Genomic DNA, 14,682 nt, shown 5'->3' with positions numbered 1-14,682 from the left:
CTTGTAACCCCTATTCTGAAAAAACCCTCCCTTGATCCCTCCAATCCTACTAACCTCCGACCTATCTCTCTGCTCCCATTCATCTCCAAACTGCTCAAGTGCCTAGTTTACAACCGACTGATGCTATTCCTCTCTGACAATAACCTACTGGATCCCCTACAATCTGGTTTTAGACAACAACACTCCACCGAAACTGCTCTAACCCGACTAACAAATGACCTCCTATCGGCTAAAGCCAAAAAACACTACTCGCTACTAATACGTCTCGATCTCTCTGCTGCTTTTGACACTGTGGATCACCCTCTTCTCCTCCAGACTCTCTGCTCTCTTGGTCTTCGTGACACTGCCTTATCCTGGTTTTCATGTTATCTCTCAGATCGATCCTTCAGTGTCTCTTACAATGGGGAATTGTCTTCTCCCTTGCCTCTTTCTGTCGGGGTTCTTCAAGGCTCTGTCCTGGGCCCCTTACTATTTTATTTCTATACCTCCTCACTTGGCAAATTAATCAATTCTTTTGGCTTTCAGTACCACCTCTATGCTGATGATACTCAGATCTATCTTTCCTCTCCTGATCTCAACCCAGAGCTTCTAACTCGTGTCTCTTCCTGCCTGTCCACTATCTCCACTTGGATGGCCCAACGTAACCTTAAATTAAACCTCTCTAAAACTGAATTGGTTCTCTTTCCCCCATCCAACGCCCACATTGTTCCCGATTGTATAACGGTTAACAATTCTACCATCACCCCATCTTCCCAGGCCCGGAGCCTTGGGGTTATCCTTGATTCTGCCCTGTCCTTCACTCCTCATATCCAATTACTTATCAAATCATGTCAACTTTCACCTAAGAAATATTTCCAAAATACGATCATTTATCACCCAAGATGCTGCCAAAATTCTGTTACACTCTATTATAATATCTCGCCTGGACTACTGTAACTCCCTGTTAATTGGCCTTCCCCTCCAAAGACTGTCCCCTCTCCAGTCCATAATGAATACTGCTGCCAGGCTCATACACCTCTCCAATCGCTCCTCCTCTGCCATGCCACTCTGCCAATCCCTGCACTGGCTTCCCCTACCATCCAGGATAAAAGTCAAACTAATGACTCTTACATTCAAAGCAGTTCATAACTCTGCCCCACCCTACATCTCTGAACTCATCTCTAGGTACCATCCAATCTGCTTGTTACGCTCCTCTACTGACCTGCTCCTCAACTTCTCTCTCATTCCCTCCTCACATGCTCGCATTCAAAACTTTGCAAGGGCTGCCCCCCTTCTCTGGAATTTGCTCCCACAATCTATCAGACTTTCTCCCAATCTCTCTGCCTTCAAGAGATCTCTAAAAACGCATTTATTTAGAGAAGCTTACCCTAACCTTGTTTAAAATAACCTCAGTGTGCCGCTAAAAGCAATACCCTGTGCCACACCTCTCAAAACTCTGTCATGCCCATTCCCACACCTTGTGTCTCAACCCTTTCTCCTTGTAGATTGTAAGCTCTTTTGGGCAGGGCTCTCTTCACCTCTTGTATCGGTTATTGATTGCTTTATATGTTACTCTGTATGTCCAATGTATGAAACCCACTTATTGTACAGCGCTGCGGAACATGTTGGCGCTTTATAAATAAATGTTAATAATAAATAATATAGTCCTCACAAAACAGGCAGTTGCTTTTTCAGAAATTGTATTCAAGTTCTTGACAGCTTCACGTTCAACTTTTGTCTTTTACATGTACTTCAGGCTATACTCTTACTCAGTAATCCCAGTCAGGTTACACTTAACCAGAAGTGGTTCTAACAGTGCAGCTTCCCTCAGTTAGTTTGGACTGCCCCCTCTAGCAATGGGTAAAATCAGTCAAAAAAGGATTAAAGGCTACACCAAAATGTGGGCCGTTCTGCAAGATCAAAACCAAGATGATGGTGCAGGACAGGCCCCGGAACAGCCTAGGTCCTAAACATAGTGCAGGAGTGGAGCAAGAGCTCGATCTGGCTGTCCTAGTCACCCAATTCCTGCTGCAGGCCATTGCAAACTTGCAGATACCAACATGGCTCTCACCTCAAAGATAGAAGAGGTATTCATCAATCTGTCACTGCTACGGCAAGACTTTCAAGATTGTCTGGCAGTGAACTACAGATGCTGAGCGCAGACTCAAGATGGGACAGCAACCATCCTCGCTCAAACAACCTACCACCTAATTTGCGGACTGTGGCAAAACTCAGGTTGTATACTAACAGTGTGTGTTTATTTTTATTGGAGCTAACAGCAAATAACTTGGGACAGTTGTTAGTTCACAATTACATTCCCACAAAAAGAACAATGGAAAGGTTTTTTCCCTGTGCTTTATGTGAAACCTGTAAATATACGGACAAAAAGACACGTTTTAAATGTAATGTAACAAATAAGATATTTATATAGGATATATATATAGGATATATATATATATATACACATATATATAGGAAAAACCAATAGAAAACGTGTTCCAACTCCAAAAGTTACCATGGCAACCAACGACCGCAGGGGTCTTACGGAAGCTCACAGGTGAGAGTTCAAGCCTCTAAGGAAGCTGATTCGTCCAGTGAAAAGTGCCAGGCGGGGGTGACGTCACATGTACTAGCAAGGAGAGCCACAAGGGGAATACACATTCTGGCAGGACCCTCTGTTGAAACAGTAACCCTGCAAACTTTTTGATATATGTGATAAACCCCAAGGAACTGAATGTGAGTGCATTATGTTTTAAAGTTTTTTTTATATATATTAAACAGTATTAATCTGCTTGCCTTACAAGCATAAAATCGCCGGGTTTTAGCCAAAAATATGTACAAGAGATAAATATGAAACACATAAATCACTCTGTATACCGAAACATGAGGGAGATCGAAGCCTTGCAGTCACAAGCAAAGACAGATTTCAGTTCCCTTTCAGGTCGACCTAGCTGCTCATTGGTTCCTATCGTACAGTGCATTGTGCTGAGTGCTGCCAACTCCCCTGCAAAGCCTGGCAAAGGAGGCAGCAAGAAGTGGCACAGATGGGTGTGACTAGTAGGGTTTTGGGGGAATTTAAGTCCGAAACACAACTTTTTAAACCACATTCCTTCAACATTTAGAATAGTGTAATGCACTGGCACATACTTGTTTTTCATACAATATGTCTGCTTTAACAATGACTTTTTTTTCAGTTCGACTATGAGTATGATGAAAATGGGGACAGAGTGGTTCTCGGTAAAGGGAAACATGGAGTGGTATATGCAGGAAGAGACTTGAGTAACCAGGTCAGAATTGCAATTAAAGAAGTTCCAGAGAGAGATGGTCGGTAAGTACAGGATTTTGTATATGTGAGCCAGCTGACTGTTTAAATATATATATTGTATATGTGTGTGTATGTATTGTGTATATTTCAAAAAGGCTACTATATTTGACTACTTTTAAATATTCCTTTATATGCCCATCTTTCATGGACAGTTATTCAAAAAGTTCTAATTATTCTCTTTAGATGCTCTCAACCACTTCATGAAGAGATTGCTTTGCATAAACGTCTAAAGCATAAAAACATTGTTCAGTATTTGGGATCATTCAGTAAAGGTGGTTTCATTAAAATATTTATGGAACAAGTACCTGGAGGTATGTTTTTTTACACCCTTTCTTAAAAACTTACCCATTAATACTGTTAACTCTTTCTTGGCTATCAAGATATGTTGTTGGTTCAGTTCCTTTTTTGTCTTTCTCCACAGATGTCAATGTATAAAAAATAAGTAATTACACATCAAGCTGTATTTGTCCTTTTCATTTCTAGAAGGTCCAAGTTTTGTACCCCTTTTACTAGTTTATAATTGTTATAACATTTGCATTGGTTTAAATCCACATACTTCACCTCTGCCATAAATTTCTAACTTGCAGGTGACTGTTAAAATCGAATTGATTATTGGTTGCTATGGGCAACATCACGGGTGATGTTAGCTTACATACTATAATAAATATGCCCCTTAATCTTAATGGCTATTACCTGTGTAGTAAATTCTGTACATCTGTAGCTCATGCTTGTAGTTTCTATTAACTAAAGGTCCATATCAACATTTCCCTGAAAATACCAAGACAATGCCACAAAATGCCTTTGTAGGAATGACCTTGGTTACACTGAATACATGCCATTCTCTCCAAACACAATAAGAAATAATAACCAAAGCAATTTTTTATTTTTTCATGTCTAGGTGTGGATGTACATTGACGTGAATATGTCCCACCACGATTGTTTGAATAAGGAATCTTTTTTTTAATTTCTTTAACTTAAGCTCTAGCCTTGGTAACTCAGATCACACATTCTGATTGGGGGGGGGGGGGGGGAGTAGTTCTTATGAATTCTTGTTGGAAGGGGGAGCAGGAGAAGGGAGAGAGGAGTGAACTGCACAGATTCCGGCCCCAGGAATGAAGGATTTTTCTAAAAGAGAAAGTCTGACACAGAAGAACATGTGTACACAAAAAAAAGACAAGACATCCTGTATTTCTTTTGATTGAGGACTCCGTGCAGTTTTTCTATGAGTGCTTATAGCTGTATTTACATAAACCTTTCTTATAAAGCTTAATTTGGTTAATTACAGGAAGCCTCTCCGCACTTCTAAGGTCAAAATGGGGACCCTTGAAAGACAATGAGCAGACAATCGGATTTTATACCAAACAGATCCTTGAAGGTTTGAAATATCTCCATGATAACCAGATAGTTCATAGAGATATCAAGGTATGTGCAGTTATGTATGCAATATCATATCTTGTGTGAAGAGAAAAACTGTAGGTAGTTGTGACGGTTGTGACAGATTGCTTTCTATTGTTAAGAATGACTTGGGCCTGGGCATGTACTATAGCTGTCCTTTGTGTGCCCATTTACACCCACACACTACCCCACGTGAATCCTTCATGCATACCCTGTGCCTCAATACCAGCTCTTTGCTTCCTACTCTATACCCCTTTTGCCCCTTAACATGTTTTAATTTTCAACCATGTATACTCTGCCTCGTGCATTACCTTTGCCACACACCCTGTACACTTTTTGCTCCCATTATTTCTGTACACCATCTTCCTGTATCCTGTGCACCATGTGTATCCTGCATGAATCTTTTGTGTATCCATTTTTCATGTGCATATTTTGTTTCTACCCTTGTGTACATTTTGAATTCTGTGTGCCATGTGCACCCTCTTCCCCCCTGTACATCTTTGCCCCCTATACTTTGTATTCTATGTACACCATTTCTCTCATCTACTCTGTGCTTTATTATAGAAATTTCAACCCCAAATCCTGTGACCTATGTACACCTGTTGTATCTACCCTTTACCTCAAAGTTTTGCTGCCTGTGCAAGATATCTAATTTTGCCTTCCATCATGTCTGTGTGCTTTCTTGCCCTTTGTACATCCAATATGCTGCCTAGTGCACCTTTGACTTTCAAACTTTTTTGCCCTTCCTGTTTGAACCTTTCCCACAGTCACATGTGCAACTTATGCACCTGTACACCTTCCGTCCCAGTATCTTTTACAGCCTCATATTATATGACCCATGTGAAACCATATTCACCACATGCAATTTTGCCTTTCACCATGTGTTTGTTGTGTACACTATGCCTCTTTTACATCAAATGCTTCATGTCAATCTTTTGACGTGTCCATTTTCATCCTATTTACCATATGCCCTATACTTTGTGCCCCACTCTGTGGTTTACTTGTAATTTATTGTTAAACTTGTGCCTCTTGTGTATTGTATATAGCTTATTATTTAACAATAAATTCCATTTTAAACTGTAAACTTATCAAAAACATGGTTAGGTTTGTCTATGAAGATTTTCATTCATCCATGTCATGGTATATCTAGTATAAATAAATCTAATGCAACTGGACTCGTTAGGTAATCAATTCAATGATTACCTAACAAGTCCAGTTGCTTTAGATTTGTTTATACTAGATATGGTTAGGTTTATTAGCACATACCCCAGACCTTACAGTTTGGGGAGCACATATCCAGCAGAATTTAAAAAAAAAACAGACACACTGGAACTCTTTATAGAAAAAAGGGCATACATTGTATTTTTAAAATGGTCAAATACAAAGAAACAGCCATACGTGTTTTGTGTCTTAAAGTGGGCCTTAATTATCATGTCAAACAACCTTTTCTTACTTGCTTTAATGATGTGCCGGTCAGTGAATGTTGCACATGATGTGGTCATCTTGGATTTTTAAAAACCTCTAAGTACAATACCACAAAAATGTTTGCTTTCTAAACTCAAGTCTGTTGACCTTAGAAGTGTTATTCAGATGGATCAGGCACTGGATAACTATTAAGTTCAGAGAAGATATGTCATTGTTACATTCTCTAATTGGACAAGGGTTCTAAGTGGTGTTCTGTACTGAATTCCTTCTCAAGACTAGTAATATGGATATGTACCAGAAGCACTTGTCTAGACTTTAACTATTTTTGGAAAAATTGGCAGTTGAGATTGCATATTGATAAATTCAAGAATGGAATTTTAAAATATGCCGGCTACTATTAATGGTGCTAAGGTGGAAGATGTATGGAGGAGCAGGAGGATGGTGTATTAATAAATTCCAAATTTGTTTGTATCAAGTAATTCAAGTTAACAGTAATATGTATTGGAGCACCCTATAGATTCTCTCAGGACCCTGTCTGTGTTTTAAAATAGGGGTGAGCATGTTCTAACAGTTCCTACAAGAATCACAGTAAGAAGGGATAGCCAATCACAGCCATGTGGCTGCTGGCTCCTATGCACAGCCTGGGAATGGAGGCAGCAGGAAGTGGCACAGATAGGTGGGACTAGTGGTGTTTTTGGAGAAATTTTAAATAAGCCCAAATCACTAGTTTTCTCATCAGCCCAAAACATTACTATATAAAGCACATTCCATCTATGTTTAGATGACTACAGTTCATTGGCACAATATTGTTTTTTTACACAAAATGTCCCATTTAGATATATAAGGGGGACTGAAGAAACTCATTGATGCCTGATCATAAGGTGCCAAAATAAGCTTGTTTTATTGACAGCTGGTAAATTGTTTAGATTTTAGATTCAATAAATGCTAAAATTTTTGGCAAGAAAAAACGCAAGGCTAGTGAAATTACCCTTATTACAGTGCAAATCTAAGGACTTGATTGCCTTTTTGGAGTCTGCTTCCCTGGATCAACTAGTTAGGTTGTATTTAATTGAGCAGAAAGTAAAACTTGATGGGTTTTTTTTTCAGCCTAGTACTTTTTAACATTATATGTAATCTGTAGGCACAGAATTCGTTTTGGCATTCCTTTATGGCATTACATGACTAAACGATCAAAATAATATGTTGTCACTGATCAATGCTTTGAATAAAAAAAATATATATACTTTCCATCTCCAATAGGGTGATAATGTTCTTATAAACACATACAGTGGTGTTCTGAAAATCTCTGATTTTGGCACTTCAAAGAGACTTGCTGGAATCAACCCAAATACAGAAACCTTCACTGGTAAGACATTCTAAAGCAAGCGACTTTAACGGACATTGTGAAGCATGTTTGATTTTTTTATACAAGATACTTTGCACAGATAACAATATTTTTCTCATTTCTGCAGTCAGTATTAAAGGAGAACTATACCCTAAAAATGAGTATAGCTAGAAATGCCATATTTTATATACTAAATGTATCAAACCAGCCTAAAGGTTCATCATACCTATAGTAGTAATGATCCAGGCCTTTAGAATTGTCACAGGAGCTCCTCATCTTGGATATTGTCAGAAAAGTCGGTGACATTCACATACACGGTGTGCTTTGAGCATCTGGTGAGAAGCTAAGCTTAGGGTGTTGTAGCAAATTATCAAGAAAAAGATGAAGAATGCCTTTCATATAAACTGATGCAACAGAGATGATTATTTAATTATGATGCAACCCCTGAAAGCAGCTCCTATGCTCAGATTACTGAAAGCAGCACAGAGCATGTGCAGTATATTACCAGAAAAGAAGATGCAGAGCTGGGGCACATATCTTCATTGCTAATGAGCTATGGTTGCCTTGGGCTGGTACAAGAACCTAACACATAATTTTGCAACATTTCTGAACTACTTCTTTATTTAACCTTTAACTTGCATTGGTGTGCCCTTCATACATGCTTTTTTATTGAGGTGGATTAGATTCAACTATTTAGTTTACCCTAGTCATTAAAGTCATATTGAATATGGAATTAAACTGCCCCTGTAAAGCTAGCTAGCTGTACACCTGCATAAACAAACATTACTTTTTAATGGATTGCACTGAACTAACAGCTGTTTTTTAGGCACTCTACAATATATGGCACCAGAAATTATAGACAAAGGACCAAGAGGATATGGAAAGCCAGCAGACATTTGGTCTCTGGGATGCACAGTTATAGAAATGGCAACAGGAAAACCACCATTTTATGAGCTTGGAGAACCACAAGCTGCCATGTTTAAAGTAAGGGTACTTTTTTTTTTTGGGCAACAAGTAAAGTTAGTTGTTATAGAAAATGCTCTTATGACTTATTGACTTTTTACTCCTTGTTTTAAAAACTTTGAATTTCAGTACTTAATAATTTGTAGTATTTGCAAAGGGAAACATTTTTAATATCACTTTATTTATAGACATTTGTATGCTGTAAACTAGAATGCACATTTTGGATTACCATGAATGTTTATTTTGTTTTTATTGTTTTAATGTTTTTTTTGTTTTTTTTTTTTAAATTAACATTTCAATGATTTTATAGTTATTTGTAAATGCAGTTTTAGACAATCCTTTAATATAGCTTTCTCAGTTTGTCCAGCTATAAAAATACCCTGTTTCCCCGAAAATAAGACACTGTCGTATATTTTTTTAAGCTCCAAAATATGCACTAGGTCTTATTTTCAGGGGGTGTCTTATTTTTCCATGAAGAAGAATACAGTACACATTTATTGTTGAAAAAAAAAGGAAATTTATTACCTGTATATGGTACAGTAATAACAGTAGTTGTCATCACAAACCAGCATAACCAGACAAACTGTGGAGCCAATTTCTTGTTACTACGCTGCCATTGTTTCCATGTACAACAATCTACGGTATGGTATATTTACACATTTATTCAGTGACAATCAAGTCATCATCTTCTGGAACCTCATCATAACAATCCACACCCTGAAGTTCCAGGTCAGTTACTTGTGACTCCATTTCTTTCAGAATCAGTGGACCAAATCTCTCACGTTTAGCAATAGCACTGTCCTTAAATGAGTACTTCTTATCAAGGTAGCCAGCTCGTAATGCATGTTCAATGCATCTGTCAGTGATTTTCTCCCATGAATTCTTCACCCAAGTCACAATCTCTTGCAGTTTAGGCTTCACAAAGTTTCCACGCTGATTTCTCTCCATTCTATTTTCAATGTAGTCATTAATTTCCATGCGCAAATTGTCCTTGAATGGCTTGTTTATTGCAATATCAAGAGTCTGGAGATAGGCCGTCATTCCTGCAGGAATCATTACTTGATCTATTTTTCTTTCATGAAGAAATGACTTCATATCTTTAGCACGGTGAGTGCTGGCTGCATCCGAGACTAGCAGACCTCTTTGGCCCCCTCGCATAACAAGTGGCAGCATTAAATCGACCCACTTTCTTATAACTGCTTGTGTGGCCCAGGCTTTTTCAGTTTCAAGAACAAAAATTCCCAAAACACGTTCAATCTTTTCCTTCTTGCCCTTGGAAATGATTAGTGGTGGGATTTTAGTGCCATCCAGACGAATTGCCAAAATACAGGTAACACATGCACTTTCGTAAGCAGTGGAGGGAATGTACACTGAGGAGGCACCCCGCTGTTCAATTGTTGTTTGAGATGATTGGCGCTTAAACACTGCAGTTTCATCCATAGCAATCATGTTGGAAAGATTGTATTTAGACAATTTAATATCATCAATAAAGGACTTGAATGCAAGTGCTCGCTTAATAACTTGAGCATCTTCCAGCCTAAACAATGTTGTGGATCTTCTTAAAGACAGTTCACTTCGCTGAAGGAAATTATCCAGCCAGTGTTGTGATGCTTTGAAGTCTTCGTGGGCTATGTCAAAGTGTGGTGCCATTGCAAGGGCAAATTCTTGAATCTGAGCCCTATTCACAACCAAAGCCTTTGCTCTCCTGTCAACAACCCATTCACAGATCAGATCTTCCAGCTCGGAAAATATTGGTTGCCGACCTGATCCATACTTGCGTTGTTTAGCATTTCCCTTTTCCACTTGTTCAATCAGTTTACCATACTCTGCTCGCCACTTGCGGACCAATCGCATATTCAACATCTTTTTTTTTTTGCAGAAAGTGTGAAGATTTTGGCCCCAAGAATCTTCCACGATTCTCCTCTTGTACTCCACAGAGTAGCTTTTTCTTTTTGTGCTCATGCCTAAGGGTAAAAAAAATGGCACTGTGGTATCTGGGTGGGGGAGGGCGATCACTTAAAATGACACAGAGGGGATCAGAGGGGGGAATCAAAATGGCACAAGAGAATCGGGGGGGGATTACCATTTTAGTAACCCCTTCTGATCCTCCTGTGTCCTTTGATAGCCACCTTTGATCCTCATGTGCCTTTTTTCATTGCCCCTTTAATCCTCATGTGCCTTTTTTCATTGCCCCCTTTAATCCTCATGTGCCTTTTTTCATCGCCCCCTTTAATCCTCATGTGCCTTTTTTCATTGCCCCCTTTGATCCTTGTGCCATTTTTCATTGTCCCTTTGATCCTTATGTGCCTTTTTTCATTGCCCCCTTTGATCCTCATGTGCCTTTTTTCATTGCCCCCTTTAATCCTCATGTGCCTTTTTTCATTGCCCCCTTGATCCTGTGCCCTTTGATTGCCCCCTTTGATCCTCATGTGCCCTTTGATTGCCCCCTTTAATCCTCATGTGCCTTTTCATTGCCCCCCTTTAATCCTCATGTGCCTTTTTTCATTGCCCCCTTGATCCTCCTGTGCCCTTTGATTGCCCCCTTTGATCGCCCCCTTTAATCCTCATGTGCCTTTTTTCATTGCCCCCTTTAATCCTCATGTGCCTTTTTTCATTGCCCCCTTTTAATCCTCATGTGCCTTTTCCATTGCCCCCTTTAATCCTCATGTGCCTTTTCTATTGCCTCTGTTCTTTCTGTGTCCTCTGATCCTCTTTCTGTGGCCCCCAATCCTCCTGTGTCACATTCTCATTCTTGTCTGCTCATCTACTACTGTCTTCTCTCCCCAATCGTGACGTCACCGCTCATGTGCTGTGCGACGGCGCCAGAGAGAGCACGCATGCAATGCACAGCAGAAACAGGAAGTCGCAGCGCTAGATGGCTTCCTTGCCCTAGGTGGGTGTCTTATTTTCGGGGGGTGCCTTATTTTCCGAGGGGGGTGAAAAGGGGGGGGGGTGCCTTTCGGGGGATGCCCTATTTTCGGGGAAACGCGGTAGTTTATCAGAAATCAGCTCTCCTCGTGTCAAGACTCCATCTCAGGGCAGCACAGGGTACAGAATCGCCCCTGTGAGTTGTCAGGGAAGTTTAAGAGTGAGAACACACAAAGCTACTAGTAGCAGCTATTCATAGTGGCTACAGAAATAGGCTATGCTGATCATTTATTGATGACTGTTTCTACGTGTGTTTTATCAGAGGCAATTTTCAGTACTGTCTATGGCAGTGCAAAAACTATTTATGGGTGGAGATAAAACTCCATTTACTAAGTACATTTCTGCTGGAACATTTGAGGGACAGTTTCAAAGAATTTATTTGGTCCTCTTATACATTTATGCATAATGATTATATGCTTCCCTTAAGTGCCTCTTCTGTGTAAATACTCCCTTCTGCATAATTTCCCTTATGCCTTCAGCTCATTTTCTCTTTGATGTGGCCTTACCAATGTTTTGAAAAGAGCAATCTCTAGTAAGTTTGTACTCATACACATACTAGAAACAAAAATTATTTTATGCACGAATATACAACTGATTTGGAAAGTCCCATGTCTCCTGAATGTGCCAATACCAAATATATATAGTTTTATGGAGATTTCTCACTTGTATAGGTCAAAAACTCCCAGCAGTACACTACCAAATTTCCAAAGCACTGCTTCAGAAAGCTGCATACTTAAGATTTCAAGGACAAAAATTCCACTAACAGAAGGTTTATCCCAGAAAATTGTACATTTTTGGAAAGAACAGATTCTGGGGAATAGAGAATAGGCACAACTGTCTGTCTACTCCAAACTATCAAGTCGCAATGCTTTCCTAAAGTTATTGGTTTTTATCAAAATTTGTGAAATTTTTAAAAAATCGCTTCAAAGCTTCCAGTCTATAGTATCTTATCTCCTATAGGTCATAAAGTAACAATATAAAACACCCTAAATATGAACGCCAGGGGTCCACTGAACAATTTGATGCCCAATATGTATAAGTTTACTTAAGTATTTGGCATGTAGGGGCCCCAATGTGAACATACCCCCATATGATCTATCATTTCTGTTATTTCAGCTCCAGCAAAATCAACACATTTACATCATTATATGTGGGATAAAAAATACGCTCACCCCAGAAAGTCATATATTTTTGGAAAGTACACATTCCCCCGAATCTAAAATGGGTACCCATGTCTTTCTACTCCAAAGTACCAAGCCACACAGCTTTTCTAAATTTAGCAATTTTGATGACATTTCCAAAAATCCCCTCAAAGCTTCCACTTTGCAGAATCTTATCTCCCACATAGTGTTAGGTACCAAGATAAAACACACACATACCCCCATATGATCTATCATTTCAGCTCCTGCAAAATCAACACATTTACATCCTTTATGTGGGATAATGCTACAAAAAAAGTACACTCACCCCAGAAATCCATATATTTTTGGAAAGTACACATCCCCCCAAATCTATAATGGGTAAACATTTCTTTTTGCTCCAAAGTACCAAGCTGTAAAGCTTTCCTAAGTTTGCAGATTTTTATGACATTTAGAAAATCGCATATAAAAATGTTGCAATTTGCCGCATTTATCTCTCACAATTTCTTGATAAAGATCAGATAAAAGCAAATCACCCCAAATAGGAACACCTAAGGTCTACTGAACAGTTTGATGCCCATAATGCATAGATATACCAAAGTCTGCGGTATGTACTGACCCCAAAATGAAAATAGCGCATATGGATTTCTTGCCTGCCAAGCTTTTGCAGAGAGCCCCCTGTCAGTGTATTATGTGCTGTAACACCCCATAACTATACAGAGACCCCCAGAAAACCATATATTTTTGGAAAGTACACATTCTGATGAATTCAAAATAGGTAAAGTTATTTTTGTACACCAAAGTTACACATGGCAAAGCTATGCTAAAAACAGATTAGGAACACTTATACGGGGATAAAATGCGATAAAACCACAAAAATTGTGCAAATCAGTGAAACAACAAAATAAGTCACATGACAGTGTAATTAGTGGTCAGAATATCTGATCCAATAGTCTAAACAGTTTTTAGGTAAAAGAAACTAAAAACAAAGTGGTAAAATGAAAAAAAAAAAACCGAAAAAAAAACCACAAAGTGTTTGTGTATACATGTGTGTACATGTGTAAGTGAATATAAGTGTGAAAAATGGAAAAAAAAACTGCTAAATTGTGTGCTGTAAGTGTGTGTAAAGGTATGTAAGTGTGTATAAATGTATGTAAGTGTGTAAGTGCAAAAAAAAAACAAAACAAACCCACCTTACCTGTCCTGAAGCACCCGATCGCTTGCCTCTGTCCTCCAGACTGCAGTGGGCGGTGGCATTGGGGGGAAGCAGGAAGCAGGAGAGTAAAAAGTGCCAAAATTGGCCAATGTATTGCCACCTTAACTCTCTTAATTGGCCATCGTGTCCAAAGACTCTCCAATCCACAATAAATGATGGTACTAGGCTCTTACACCTTAGCAACCTCTTCTCATCTGCCACTTTCTTACAGGATAAAATCCAAACTAATGACCCTGGCACTTAAATAGTCCACACAGAGTTTATCCATCCTACATTTCTAACCTTACCTGCAAGTACTTAGCAAACCATTAGTTATGCTTTTCCTTTGAGCTTCTTCCCAACACCTCACTTAATACATACCTTCACATACATGGATTCAAAATTTCACTAGGGTGATCTCCTAAAACAAGTTTCTTTAGAAAAATGGACTAAAAAGGACTAAGGTTGGCATTGTAAGTATTTTTTTTTTTTGCTGATACTAAATTATGCAATACTGTAAGTTTCATACAGAATGTTGTCACTTTGCAAAGTGTTAGTTATCTGGGTTTCTAAATTGGTTATACACTAGGTATTAATGAGCTATGGTAGTTTATTTACTTCTATCTTGGCCATACACATTAATTGTAAGATCTATTTATATATTCTATTGTTCCTTAAATCTGCAATGTAACATAGTAACATATAGAATACCTTATGGATAAGGGCTGGGGAAGTGTATCCATTAAGGCTGTATATACTCAAGAATGTTTTATTTTTGATAGGCTGTGCATGATATATTTCACTGGCTTAACATTCTGTAATTTACAGTATATGTATTTTCTGTAACTTTGTTTCCACACATTAAAGATATTTAAAATACCACCTTGGTTAGTGGCACTTTGACTATAGAACTTGCACAGATTTGTTACAGTTACTTTTATTATTACACAAGAGATTTAAGTAAATTGGAGAACTGGGCAGCAAACTG

The 14,682-nt window shown here is 38.8% G+C and overlaps 1 protein-coding gene across 6 annotated transcripts in view; it reads left to right on the top strand.

The window, feature by feature from the left end:
* Positions 1–14,682, top strand: part of map3k5 (mitogen-activated protein kinase kinase kinase 5) — a 153,609-nt gene that overhangs the window by 108,560 nt on the left and 30,367 nt on the right. For all 6 annotated transcript variants that reach the window (XR_001170872.3, XR_001170871.3, XM_012963762.3 and 3 more), the window contains 5 exons: positions 3,174–3,307; positions 3,488–3,615; positions 4,590–4,726; positions 7,385–7,490; positions 8,296–8,453. Coding sequence is in view for 4 of the 6 variants with exons in the window: in XM_012963762.3 (XP_012819216.1) it covers positions 3,174–3,307; positions 3,488–3,615; positions 4,590–4,726; positions 7,385–7,490; positions 8,296–8,453 (663 nt within the window). In the remaining 2 variants the exon portion in view is untranslated. The remainder of the gene's footprint in view (positions 1–3,173; positions 3,308–3,487; positions 3,616–4,589; positions 4,727–7,384; positions 7,491–8,295; positions 8,454–14,682) is intronic.

This window comes from Xenopus tropicalis, chromosome 5 (genome assembly GCF_000004195.4).
Source record: "Xenopus tropicalis strain Nigerian chromosome 5, UCB_Xtro_10.0, whole genome shotgun sequence".
NCBI classification, from domain to species: Eukaryota; Metazoa; Chordata; class Amphibia; order Anura; family Pipidae; genus Xenopus; species Xenopus tropicalis.
This window is presented reverse-complemented; position numbering and strand designations above follow the sequence as displayed.